Source organism: Staurois parvus, unplaced genomic scaffold (genome assembly GCF_062004578.1).
Source record: "Staurois parvus isolate SC_StPar_1 unplaced genomic scaffold, SC_StPar_1.0 ptg000983l, whole genome shotgun sequence".
Lineage (NCBI taxonomy): Eukaryota > Metazoa > Chordata > Amphibia > Anura > Ranidae > Staurois > Staurois parvus.
The window spans coordinates 1,472,274-1,487,378 of record NW_028318779.1 but is presented as its reverse complement, the minus strand read 5'-3'; the positions used below and the strand labels follow the sequence as shown (position 1 = coordinate 1,487,378).

General features: G+C 38.0%; 1 protein-coding gene across 2 annotated transcripts in view; it reads left to right on the top strand.

Annotated features, from left to right (window-relative positions):
• Nucleotides 1-15,105, top strand: part of PLXDC1 (plexin domain containing 1) — a 424,334-nt gene that overhangs the window by 383,229 nt on the left and 26,000 nt on the right. For both annotated transcript variants that reach the window (XM_089657330.1, XM_089657329.1), the window contains exons 9-11: nt 865-946; nt 4,558-4,618; nt 4,812-4,932. In XM_089657330.1, the coding sequence (XP_089513456.1) occupies nt 865-946; nt 4,558-4,618; nt 4,812-4,932 (264 nt within the window). The remainder of the gene's footprint in view (nt 1-864; nt 947-4,557; nt 4,619-4,811; nt 4,933-15,105) is intronic.

Here is a 15,105-nt window from a genome sequence, read left to right as displayed (position 1 = left end):
CAAAGCTTCCCCTTTGCCATCTATAGTCTATGGGCGGACAGGAAAAAGTTAAATGTTATTAAAATGCTGCTCCCCACCAAACAGATGTTCTTTTTTCCTTGGCACAATTCCCAGGGCAGTGCCTAACCCACCAAGCTATTTGTTTGATAATCACTTGCTTATAAGCCTACAAAATGGCTACTCTTTTTTTTCATCTTTCGGCATCCCTTGATTTCAATGGGGTTGGGATTTGGCACCCAAACTTCTGTAGTGCTTACTGAACTTGCCTCGAACCAACCCAATTTCACTCATCCTTATTGACTAGCTATTAGTGGCTGTTAATGTATAGCATTAGAAGTGGTTTCCTGCCAGATGGGCATGACTGGGAAGAGAAATATTGTGTGTTTGATGTGTGTTACCTATAACTATCAATATGATTTTAATGTTTTATTAAAGTCCATCACTTTTCTCTATTTAAGTTTTTGTTATAAACGTGCAAGGAAATGGAAAAAGGTAACTTAATTCTGATCCTCACTGCTAATTATCCTGACCTTCTCTTCATTCCCCCCGCTGCTCTTTTTGGAAGAAAAGTGACAATCTACATTTTTCTACAGAGAGCCACTTATTCATTCCTCTTTCTCACATATGACTGCACTGATGCTTAGCGATCAGTCAGATGGGCTTGGGGGAGCGAGGAGGGAGTCCTGGGCCCTGAATGGGCTCCAAACACAGCAAATTAGAGAGTACACAAGACCTGTCCTCCTTGTTCCCAATGGTGATTGAAGTGGAAGGAGGCAAAGGGAAGCATATACAATGCATTGCTGCTTTGCCCTAGTAGGGAGTGCTGGCTGATGACAATAGTAAGTGTCCTATTCTTCTTTTCAGCATGCGTACAGCAGTCCACTTGTGAGCAATGTGTGAACTCTGTTCCTTCTTTCAACTGCAGCTGGTGTCATGTACTACAAAGGTAAGCATGTATGGCTTGTGTATATCAAACTATTCTAAATCCCTGATCCCAACCAGCAGCTTGGAAGCCACATATACCTGTTGACTACTGAATCTTTGATGTTGTCCAAGCAGTTATTTAGAAGATGTACAGTATCTGTCTAACTGAACAATAAGCATCAATTTGGAGGCTGTTTTATTTTTTTTAAATAAAAAGTTTTTAATGAAAGCTTCCAATAGCTATTTAAAGAGTTAAAAAAGTGGTAGCATTTTATAATTAGTGTAGCTAATGTAAGTGTAAAACCACCATAAACAGCGCTCACTAATAAAATGCAATCCTCAAATAAGTGTGAAATATAAAACAATACAATTCATACATAAATATAAATAATACATTTAGCAAATAAACAATAAACAACACTTCCACCAAAATAGTGCAAAAAGTGAAAAAAATCATACAGTCCAAATCTTTCTTTCAAGAAATATCCACCAAAACCGTGATTTCTGAAAAAATATTTTTTGGGAGTAGGCATCAATAAACAATCTAGTGTAGAGATTCAGTGGGATGGTGTGAATAGTGGTCTAAAGAACAGATCTCTTTTCAATCCTACCATCCCATCCAATCAACACATAGATGTCTTTAAGAATTTAGTTTTAAGGGATTTAGCATCCATGGCACTTAAAAAGAGTGTTAATCCGAGATATATACAAGAAGTGATAGAATCTTTAATGAAACTTAAAGATATCATCATAGGTCCAGCAGATAAGGGAGGGGGGTAGTTCTAAATAAACCTTTTTACCATAATCAGTTATTAGAGATGCTGTCTGATTCAGCCACATATGTTAAACTTTATAAAGATCCTACTATTAGCTATAGAGAAAAATTAAAGTTATTGATCAACTCTGGATATCAAACTCGGGTCCTAAATAAAAAAGAGAGAAATTATTTATTTCCAAGCTCTAGTAGGATATTGATTATTTACACTTTACCTAAAATTCATAAGGATCATTGTAACCCACCTGCGAGACCAATAGTCAATGGTATTGGCTCAGTTTCAGCTAGACTGGGACAATACCTTGACGTGTTTTTACAAACTAGTATTTGCTCTACTAAAGCTTATCTGTGTGATACTAAACATTTATTAGATTATCTAGAGAAGATTAAGTTAGCTGATTACCCTGAAGTGTTTTTGGTGACAGCTGATGTCTCCTCGTTATATACTATCATTCAACATGAAGATGCAACGTTAGCCCTTAATTGGGCTTTAAGTAGGAGAGAGGACATCCCGTACACTCAAAAGAGATTTCTGAATAGCTTTTTGGAGTTTTGTCTCTCTCATAAATACTTTTGGTACCACAGAGAATTCTTCTTTCAAAAAAGAGGAGTAGCTATGCGCGCACGTTTTGCGTCGAGTATAGCCAATCTGTTTATGGCGGAATGGGAAGACTGTTATGTCTTCAACCATGGTCATAAACAGATTCTGCTATACAAGAAGTAGAAACATATTTAGTAGGCATTGGCACATATTAAAAATAGATAGATTACTTGGACCTTTGATACCTGATAAACCCACATTTATCTATAGAAAAGCCCCTACATTTGGGGATATAGTGGTAAAAAGATTTTGGATCCTTCCAAAAAACTTGAAATGTTTTGGGATAAAAAAGGTTTTTACTTGTGTAGAAAATGTTCAGCTTGCAGGACAGTAATGAATAGGTATAAGGGACTTACTAAATTTTCATCTAGGTCCAATGGAAAGGGATTTGATATATCTACCTTTATCACATGTGAAACCACATGTAGTTTATGCTCTGGAATGCCCTTGTGGCCTGATTTATATAGGCCACACCAAAAGACATCTAAGGATTAGGATCCAGGAACATCTGAATAATATATTGAAAAGTTATAAATATAATGTATCTATGCACTTTAGAAAACATCATAATCGAGATCCTTCCTGTATCAAATTTTGGGGAATGGACACTATTCCCCGGATGTGGCGAGGGTCCAACAGAGTCAGAGAACTCTCAAAGTGTGAAACGAGGTAGATTTACCTCACTGATGCTCTGACTCCCAATGGTTTAAATGTAGAATTAGATTTAAATTTTTTTTATCAGTGATTATTTTTTTTCATTTATTTATATTGAAATTATTTTTTTATATGTATATGATTTTTTGTCTATAGTTGAATATATTATGATGTATTTATGATGGTGTCCCTCTTTGTGATGTATTTTGGGTTATAAGACAACCACTTTGTTGTCTGTCCACATGATGGCATTATTGAGCTTAATACGCTTATCTTCTAGTATTTGTCCATGTAGATAGGACTTATTGAGTATATGCCATCATATATTCTATCACAAGATGGCAGTAGAAGATTAATTGGTTTACCTATGGTATTGGGAGTGGCTTTATATAAGACTGAAGGTCATGGTGATCACACCCTCAGAGGAAGTCGTATGACAAAACGCGTGATCAGCAGTGACGTCACAATGTACGCCGCGACCACGTGGCTGGAGCATTTGACCGCTATTACAAGTCTTGTAATCTACAGAGCGGGTGGTGAGACCCACACTAAATCAGCTAGCTGTTTCACTGCAGCTACACCTATTACTGAATGCTTTTTGTACTTTTATACAATGTGAGTTTTAGACTAAGGGGGGGGGTATCTGTTGGCAATAAATTTTTAAACGGCATTATGCAATGGCGAGTGTTCTTTATTTACCCACATATAGAATTTGAATAATACTTACCTTGATGGAGTCTGAGCTGGATTAACCATTTGACGAGTGACAATTATTACATCTGAGCCGATCTGGTTTAATTAATCTCCACATCTATTGGTGTCTGATTCAATGCTGATTAATCACCTGCATCTGGTGCGTTTGCACTTTGATGTGGTGTTGAGTACATCAGAGATGTGGATATTTCTTGAAAGAAAGATTTGGACTTTACTTTATGATATGAACTGATTTGTTTTCACTTTTTGCACTATTTTGGTGGAAGTGTTATTTATTTTTTATTGTTTGCTAAATGTATTATTTATATATGAATTTTATTGTTTTATATTTCACACTTATTTGAGGATTGCATTTCATTAGTGAGCACAGCTTATGGTGGTTTTACACTTATTTAAGTTTCTTTAATTTATATTTATTTAAAATAGCAGCTCCAGTCACGGCTTGAGTTATATTATGTTATTGATGTACATTATCTCACATTTAGCATGGTGATATAAGAATATATATATATAATTTTTAGCTTATATATATTTTTTGTTAGTGTAGCTAATAGGCTTAGCATAATGCTGCATTATATCTGAGTAGCTTCCCAGTTATTGCACTTTTGGAGAGTTAGGTGCACAAAGTGATACTAAACTCTAGTTTATAATAAAAATCTGTTCAAATATGTATTCTTCACTCAAACAAGTACCTTCTATTGATTTCATCCACCTCCTTCAAATCTCCAGAGTACTTAAATACTGCCTTGATCTGACTTCCTGGTTAGAGGATGGCTCTGTTCATTCCCCATGGCCCAACTGTATGTAGGAACATAGCTGCCCTACAGAGACAAAGGCAACCTCATTTTATTTGTCACAATATCTAACTGACATGTGTTTATATCTTCAGGTGCTCCAGTGGCTTTGATCGACACCGGCAGGACTGGCTAACTTATGAATGTGATCAAGAAGTGAGTGGTAGATTCATCACTGTATAATTATGAATAAAAAAAACCATATACAATATTAGTATACCAACACAAAAAATAAGTATAAAAATAGAATATTATAAGAATAAGTAAAAGGAAAAAAGTACAAGAGAATGTTGCATTATAATTACAATCTAATATATTACTACTTTTTTTTTGTTCAACTAATTTAAAGTCCCAAAACTTATCCTGTGATGAGTACACCAATTCCTACACTGTGGCTGATACCTCCAAACCTCCAAGAACAAATGACACTTTGTCAACTCCAACGGTGTCCATGAGCCTCACCACAGAAGGTAATTACTGTGCATCTAGACTTGTGGTTGTAGCATCCAAACAACATGAACTGCACTTGCTAATTTGCATAATTACATCAGCAATTTTCAAGCATGAATACCTATTTTACTTTAAAGTTTATCCGTAAAAATATTATATATATATATATATATACACATACACACACACATACATATACACACTATATTGTCCAAAGTATTGGAATGCCTGCCTTTACACGCACATGAACTTTAATGGCATCCCAGTCTTAGTCCATAGGGTTCAATAGGGCGTGCTTTACACTACTGCATTCGACACTTGGCAATATAAGGCTTGAATGCAGCTGCGTGGCCATAGAAACCCATTCCATGAAGCTCTCTACACCCTGTTGTGCTCATCTGAAGGCCACACAATGTTTGGAGGTCTGTAGCTATTTCCTCTGCAGACAGTTGGTGACTTCTGAGCACTGTGCACTTCAGCATGCGCTGACCCCATTCTGTCATTTTACGTGGTCTACCACTTTGAGACTGAATTGCTGTTGTTCCCAGTTGCTTCCACTTTGTTATAATACCACTAACAGCTGACCGTGAAATATTTAGTAGCACTGAAAATTCACAGATGGACTTATTGCACAGGTGGCATCCTATCACGGTACCATGCTTAAATTCACTGAGCTCCTGAGAGTGACCTATTCTTTCTCAGGGAGCGCGCAGCGCTGCGATTGCCGGTGCGCTGTGTCCCTCGGACACAGCGGATCACGGAAAGAGCCGAAGATGTTGGCTCGGTCATGTGATCAGCTGTGTCCAATCACAGCTGATCACATGTAAACACGGAAATGCCGGTTATCGGCATTTCTCTCCTCTCGAGCTGTCACACTGACAGCTCAAGAGGAGAGCCGGTAATCGGCTTTTCGCAGAGGGGACATGTACACTGATCTTCAGGGCAATGATGATCAGTGTGGCCCTGGAAGTGCCACCTGTCAGTGTCCATCAGTGCCAGCAGTCTGTTCCCATCAGTGCCACATCAATGCCACATATCAGTGCATACTAGTGCACATCAATGCCACATATCAGTGCCCATCTGAGCTGCCTTTCAATGTCACCCATCAGTGCCAGTCAGTGCCACCTATCAATGCCAATCAGTGCCAGTCAGTGTCACCTATCAGTGTGCATCAGTGCCACCTAACAGTGCCAGTCAGTGCCATATATCAGTGTCATGTATCAGTGCTGCCTTTCAATGCCCATCAGTGCAACCTACCAGTGCCTCCTCATCAGTGCCACCTATCAGTGTAGCCTATCAGTGCCCATCACTGCAACCTCATTAGCGCACATCAGTGAAGAATAAAAAAATCATGTATTTACAAAATTGTATAACAAAAACTAAGAAAAAAACTTTTTTTTTCAAAATTTTCAGTGATTTTTGGTTTGTTTAAGAAAAAATAAAAATCCCAGAGGTGATTAAATACCACCAAAAGAAAGCTCTGTCTCAAAAAAATGATAAAAATTTCATATGGGTACAGTGTTGCATGACCGCGCAATTGTCATTCAAAGTGTGACAGCGCTGAAGGCTGGAAATTGGCCTGGGCAGGAAGGGGGTATAAGTGCCCTGTAGGCTAGTGGTTAAAGTGATAACACTCAGCAAAATACAATATTAATATTCGGTCCCAACATGTGAATAATTGGTGCAATGGTGCTGTATCTTTAACGGTGATACTCCATACTGAAATGACAAGTGCTTCACTGCGTTCACACTGGTGCCCCACATAGATGTAAACACACTGTCATTTCATGACCACCTATCTCTAGGTAAGTCACACTCGCTTTATGGGACTGTCCCAGTATGCAATCCGGGCTTGATGGCCGATATTCCTTTGCCCTTATAACCGTGGTTGCTGGTAGTAACCAATAACTTTCCACTAGATCTGCATCAATGTTAGGCAACTCCTCTCCTCCAAAGGCAGTATTTCATATTTTCAGCATAAATCAAAACAAAACCTGACATCCCATAGTGTAAAACTCTATAAAACTTTAATATGGGGTCAAACAATAGAAATGCCACTCACAAAAAAGTGCCTTTCCTGGCACTAGATGTATTCAGCTTTGTATATTATGAATGGAAATTAAGATGGCCACCGCATTCCAGCATGTGTTCCAAATCTCGGAAGTGACATCAGCAGAAGTTGTGTCATAAGCCCTCAACTAGTTTCAACCAATAGATCATCCTCGGAAGTACAAAATCCACCATATTGAAGAGGGTATTTATACTCTTCAATCACCAATTGAATTTCCAATTATATTGCAGCTGTGGCCCTTTTTTTTTTTTTTTGCTATCAATGACTGCAACATTGCTGAATACAGCCAGTGCCTACATAAATCATAAACATACATAAACAACAATTTTATTATTTTTATATATATATATATATATATATATATATATATATATATATATATAAATATATATAATATCATTTTGAAAAAGGTCACTGCAAGGTGTTCTTAAAGGGGAAGGTTCCCTAATGCATGTTAATGCTCACAAATAGGGTAAGTGCATTTATAAACAGCAAGATTCAAAAACATTTTTAAATTTATTTTAAAAAATTATCCCTGCTGCGTCTCTGCATTCAGAAATAACTTTGAATATTTTATTATGAAACATTATGTATATTAATCTCAGAAAAAATCTGTATAAAATAATTAATATTAAATACCAAAATTGAAATAAATATAAAATATAAACATTCTAAATGTAACTCTATCCATAATGTCATTATAGTGGATATAATTACCATATTAAACCATGACACTATGGGGGGGAATTACCCCCATATATTAAAGGTACAAAATACTATATTTGCTGTAAATATCACTATATGCCTACGTTACATATATATATGTCCATGGCGATCAAAATAATTGTAAAATACCCCAATAATATAAATTATCTATAAACTGAAAAAAATTATATTTTTTATAAAATTTAATACAATTAATTTTATTTATAAGCATCAAAAGACCTCAATATTCAGTGGTAAGTATACTTTCTTTAGAAATTCATCAGAAAACAATTTTCATCAATTTCCACATTTAACCCTTCTGGCGCTAATGTTTGGAGTTCATAAATCCATTGGGTTTCATTTTTTAAATTTCTCTAGTCATGTGTGATCCTTGCCAATGTCTATCTACTTTATCTATGGCAAGGAAGGATAATTGAGAGGGGTCTTTATTGTGTGCCAATCTGAAATGGTTGGATACACTGTGCTTAGGGTAACCTTTTTTTATATTTCTAATATCTTCACTGATCCTCTTTGTAAATTTACGGGTTGTTCTCCCTATATAATGATAGCCACATGTACAGATCAACATATAGGTTACATGTTTAGTCTGACAAGTGATAAAGGGTTTGATGTTATAAGATTGATGGGACATAAACGTTTTAATCTTTCTAGGCATTTTTTGAGTGGTTTTGCATGGTTCACATTTTCCACATCTAAAAAAAACCTGCTTCTTGAAAAAATGAAAAAGAGTTTTTTTAGGGGGATTTGGAATATTATGTACCAACTTCGTCCTCAACCCAGGTGATCTCCTATAGATGAATGATGGTTTTCTGGGGAGTATAGTTTTTAATGTGGGATCCTTACATAGGATAGGCCAGTGTTTATTAAAGCTTCGCTCCACAGCATTGCACTGTTAGTTAAACCCTGTGATGTAGGCTAGTTCTCCTTTATTTGTGGATGGTCTACATTTTTCTTGGAGTAGAATGGATCTATCCAGGGTACCTACTTTTTCTCTTACTATTCTAAATTCATCTACAGGATAGCATTTTTGTTGGAATCTCTCTATGAGGACATCAGTTTGTTTAACATAATCTTCCTGTAACAGGCAATTTCTTTTAATCCTCATAAACTGTCCTTTAGGTATGGCCTTTTTCCACTGAGGGTGATGACAACTTTTAACAGGTATATAACCATTCCTATCTGTGTTTTTGAAAAGTGTTCTGGTCCCTAGTGTATTATTATGTTTGAATAGGGTGAGGTCAAGAAAATCTGGATTGAATATTAACAGTAAACTTAATCCCATATTTGTTACCATTAATGTGGGAAATAAATTGGTCCAGTGAGTCTTTGTTACCTGCCCATATCTCCAAGATGTCATCGATATACCTCTGGTAAAGGTATAAGTGAGGCCATATCCTTCCATAGATCTCTTCTTCCTCCCATTTATTGAGGAACGCATTGGCCACACTGGGGGCATACTTAGCCCCCATGGACACTCCTTTTATTTGATTAAAGTATTAGCCGTCATACCAGAAAAATTTGTTAGTCATTGCTAGATCAAAACCTTCCTGAATGAAGTTTGACCCCATATTAAAGATTTATACAGTTTTACACTATGGGATGTCTGGTTTTGTTTTGATTTATGCTGAAAATATGAAATACTGCCTGTGGAGGAGGCAGATCTAGTGGAAAGTTATTGGTTACTACGAGAAACCACAGTTATAAGGCAAAGGAATATCGGCCATCAGGTCCGGATTGCAAACTGGGATAGTCCCAAAAAGTGAGTGTGACTTACCTAGAGATAGATGGTCATGAAATGACGGTGAGTTTACATCTGTGTGGGGCACCAGTGTGAACACAATGAAGCACTTGTCATTTCAGTATAGAGTATCACAGTTAAAGATACAGCACCGTTGCACCAATTATTCACATGTTGGGACTGAATATTAATATTGTATTTGTATTTTGCTGAGTGTTATCACTTTAAAGATTGTACAGTTTATTTAGTCTATTTGTGACCTTAGCGCGGGCCATTTTTTAAATAACTTAGAATCTTGCCTTGCAGAGGTGATGGCAATGAGGAAGTCAACCTTGTGGGAGAATGTTGACAGGTAATAATATCTTTGACAGATTCAGAGGGTGTTTTTGTTTTGAAAGACCATGGAGCCAGGTTGAAATCCCATGGGAGTCAAAGGTAAATAAGCATGTGGAATGTTTGTGCTCAACACCCTGTACAAAGGCTTTCACCAAGGAATGAGAGTAAGTAGTCTTTGAAAAAGAATCACTAGAGCCAAGATATGGCCTTTGATATTACTCAAAGTGCTGATTGTATGCTTTCCAAGTGCAATAGTAGACCTTGTGAAAGGTAGATTTCCTAGCTGTTCAGAAGGTGGTAATCACTAAATCATATAGGTCCGTATCCTTTAGGACTTAGGCCATGTTGTTAAAGCCAGCAAACATGAAGCAGGATGGTAAAATGATCCTTCCAACAAAAGACTGAACTAATATGGCAGTGTCCCATGGAGCGTTTCCCAGGAGTCTGATGGGGTCCAAGTGCCACATCTGTCTAGGCTAGTTCAGCACAATGAGAATCACAGGAATGCTCTCTATCTCAATCATATGGAACAGAAGAGAAAGGATTTTCATCGATGGATAGGTGTAGATCAAGTTAAACTGATCCCATGCAGTCACCAGAGCATTCAATGCTTAAAAAAGGAGGTGGAGCCTCGGAAAAGCATTGCGACCCGCCCACTTGTCATTCATGACACCTGTCAGACACCCCAGCCATTTGGCTGGAGCGCACGGAGGGATGCCGTGTACCTCCATCCCCAGCGGGTCTCTCCTCACTCCCTACAGCGATTATTGGCTTCACAACTTTGGAGAGAGAGCAATCTTTGCTAACTGCACTGAATCAGGATACTGACTGTGGAGTATTTTACATGTAAGTGCCTCTTGAATAAATGTCTACTGTTTTAATTCACACTGATCTGGTGCCCTGCTGTTTCCTTTTGCACCAGAGCATTCAACTGCCATGGTTAGAGGATCCCTGGTTCTGGAGACAAACTTTCTCAGTTTCTTGTTACATCCGGAAGGCAGTAGGTCCACGTCCAGTGTTCTCCACCATGACAAAGGTACTGAAACCCCTCCAGGAAAGAGACCATTCTGCTGGGTCCAAACTTCCAATTTTCCATGCCTGGAATGTGCACGGCTGACAGGGCTAGAACGTAAAGTACCAACTAATCTAGAATCTGGTCAGCTTCTCTTTGAGTTACAAGACATCTGTTTCCTCCCTGATCTTTGATGTACGCCATTGCTGTGATATTGTCTGACCAAATCTTGTTCAGATGAGCTTGCAATCCCGAAGTCCAGCATTGAAGAGATAACTATATATTTCTGAGCTCCATTATGTTGTTCAGGAGGTGAACTTTCTCCTGTGACTAATTTGCTGTGTCAAAGGATGTCCAGGACTCCTCTTCAGCCTGCCAGGCTGGCATCCATTGTGTGAATCTTCTAGATTGATAGAAGGGAGGATATCCATGACTCCAGGGCTGAATCTGTGAGCCATCCGGCCAGAGGCAACTTGGTCCTGAATGTCTGATGAATCAATTAATCCAGAAATTGTACCTTATTGTCCCACTCAGTTAGGATGTTGTTTTTCAATGGTCTGGAATGGGATTGGGCAAACAAAACCACCTCAAAGAAAGCTGCCATCAAGCCCAGAACCTTCATGCAAAAGTTGAGAGTTGGACACCACCTAGACTGCAGAGTCTGAACATGGGAGCACAGAGTTAGGAGTTTGTCTTGTGGAAGAAATACCTTGGACTGAGTGGTATCTAGAGACCTGGATACTCCAAGGGATACATTGTTTTCAATGCTGACTTCTGGATAATCAGGATCCAATTTGACCACTGTAAAGTTTGAACAGTTTGTTAGATATTGACTGATAAACTCAGTGCTGACTGTTGCCACAGTGGGCAGTTGTCCAGGTATCCCACAATGAGGATGACTGTCATCATAGCAAGGCTAGAAGAGGACTAGCACCTTGGTGAATATGCTAAGTACTGGGCTTGGACTTAAAGGTGTGGGAGAAACAAAAGAAACTTTGCTGATCTTCAGATGTAGGAGGTTTTCCAGCCTGAGACTTTTGCTGGGGCAAAAGAGTACTCTTCTTTCTCTTTCTCTTGACATCCTTAAAAAGATGTTCAGGGAGGTACCAAAGAGACATTTTCCATCAAAAAGCAAGTTTTTTCTGCACTGTTTTTAGCCGACCAACATTTTAGCCAGAGTCATCCACAAATGCACAAACAGGAGACTCATTCTGGATATGTACGGAGATACATGATATCCACACACCCATCAACAGTAGTTTAAGGCAACAGAGTTCTGACTTTTTTAGTTTCAAAGCTGAATCATCAGTGAGGATCGACTCATGTGCTTTACTCATATTCTTGGTCCATACCCGCAACGTCTGGCAAACAGACAGCAGAGATGGCATGCTGCAAGGCAAGGCCTGTCAGGGAGTTGCAAAGGGTTTCCATTCTCATGTCATCCAGGTCCATAAATACTGGTTTATCCTCAACAGGTATGGTAGAACAAAAGATTTTTCTCTTATTTTTCTGTTATGTATCAACAACTCTACCATTATGCAGGGATACCCGTCATCCATAAACTCCATTTATGCATCAAAGAATCACAGCACTTTATTGGCTTCACCAAAAACATATTTGTACAGATTTTCCAACAATTGCAGATGACTCTTAGACCCCATGTCAACATACTGTAATCTCTAATTTGCAGATTATATAGCACACTCCAGTGACAGGAAAATAGCTTGTGAAAATTAGGTTGTACTTCTTTCTTCATCAGACCACTGTCATTGCTGTGCAGGCATTACCCAGATCTGCCAGCACATAGGTGCAAAGTGGGCCCATTTCCAGTGGTATATCTTCCAGGGCACATTAACCCCAAGAACGATGGCGCCCACTGTGCTCTTGCTCACTGCACACATTGGAGATATGTCAGTGTCTAACAGCCAGCACAGCCCAATCTTCCATGTCTACCAGCTGACAGGGAAGAGCAAAGAGCGGACACATCTAAAAATATGCCTGTTTAGGTTTACTGCAGGGATCTGGAGGAGGTGCCTCATGAGATAGCAGAGAAGATGCAAACATGAGAGAGAAATTGTCTGGGTGACCTATGGCTGTCAAATGGAGTAGAGGAGTGCTATTTTCCTGAGCTGCAGTTTCTGCTAGTATTCGGAGCCCTGAAATGGGCTGCTAGCAGCTGACACAGGTGACAGGAGTGTATGTTTACATAAGTATGTATATAATTTGTATGTAGTGCACTGTATATGCATATCCCAGTAACTAAGTATAATGTGTATACAGTATGCAAGGTGTGTATGCAGTGTGTATAATATGTATGCAGAGAATACAGTATGTATACATTGTGTATGGTGTGTATGCAATGTAACTGCATGTATATATAGTAGGTGGTACTGCTGTGCTCACAAATATCATACACCATGCAGCGCTTAAATGGATCAACAATGTCCTTAATGAATATCAGTATAGCGTCTTTGTTTAAAAGAAGAAACAGGTATTCCACAATATTACAGATAGGTGAAGAATCGTGATGATATAATAGATAATAGTATGGTGACTTTGGTGGTAAATATAGCTGTAGAATGCACTAACCAGATAGCGCTTAATATCGCGCATATAATTGATGGAATGAGGTCATCTAAGGTTGGACATCTAGAGCTCGGATCCGTTGTTAAACACCACCAGGAATATTAGTATTAGTATTCAGCCAGTATATACGAGTGATGCGAACCAAATCCACCAGGGGGAGCCGGCAGTCAAGGTGTCATCCAAGATCCACAGCTCAAAATCACAAATGTGTGTGATGTAGATGGAATCTCCCAGAGGGTGCCAGTGGTTAGCATATCATCCCAAGGGCTCTTAAAAAGGTGGGCTCAAAGAAAAAAGAGCCCAAGCACAAAAAGTTCCATAGTGCAACACTGCTTTATTTAAATTGTGTATAAAATATATAATATAGTAACACTTACACTTTAAATAGCCTATTGGCACCTGGCCAGGTGCAGTATCCACGTGGTCGAGTCACAGAGAGCAACTTCCTGACATGTTTCGTGCGATAGCACGTTATCAAAGGAAGCTGGCTGCTCTCAGTGACATTTCTTAAATAGTGTGGGCGGCGCATGCGCATTAGGTCATCGTGACGTCATCGTCGTCCGTTCGCGCATGCGCAGATCGTCCGCGCGGCGGACATTTTAAAGGAGCCTAAAATTACATTGACTTCTATGGAGGACATAAATGTTCCATGGAAGAAGCATGGAAACTCCCTCTCATCTACTTCTTTACAAAACAACCACTGATTGTTGAATACTCACACAGTGGAATGAACATATATATCATTATTTCAACGTCAGAGATTGTTTAAATCTCGTCATCTAAATGTCAGGGGGATTATGTCCTATTATATTATAAATATAGTTATTAATTTGTGTGTATAGTATAGTGGTGGACCTACAAGTCCCAATTCACTGGAGAAACCTATGGCATGCGCAGACCCACAAATATAATAAATATATAGCTACCAGAATGACAAATAATAATCATTAAAAGTAATTCTAAAAAATGTAATTGTATAGCAATAAATTAATAATATGATAAAAAATCTGATAAAAAATCATGAATATCTAAAATTCAAAAAATGTAAAAAATTATAGATACCCAGACAATTTTAAATATACCAATATATAAATAATGAATATAAAAAATGATGATAATAAAAAGCTCTCTAAATATACATAACACAGCATGATAATTAAAAAATGCAGAATATATAGTTATTGCGTTTAATTCCAGGACCAAGAAGGTTCTCTCTATTCAAATTACCAACTTCTTCAATCTCCTTGTCTAAAATGTCAGTATTATAACCTTTCTCAGCGAATTGTGATTTGAGAATGTTAATGTCTGGCAGTATAATCTTCTAATTTATCGCAATTTCTGCAAATGCGTAAAAACTGTCCCTTGGGGATCCCATTTAGCCATCTGGGATGATGGCAACTGGTTTTTGGGATAAAGCTGTTTCTATCAGTGATCTTAAAGAAACTTTTAGTTAAAATACTCGTCCCCTCTCTAAAAAGTGTTAGATCTAAAAAGTTTATTTCATTATAGCTGTATTCATACATAAGTTTAATATTGAGATTATTATAGTTTAAAGTGTTAAAAAAGTTTGCTAACGTAAATTCGTCACCTTTCCACAGGAGTAAAATATCATCTATATAGCGTTTATAGAAAATGAGGTCTGGCCAATCTCTAGAGTAAATAATCTCTTCCTCCCAATTGGCCATGAACAAATTGGCTAGGCTGGGGGCAAATTTTGCCCCCAT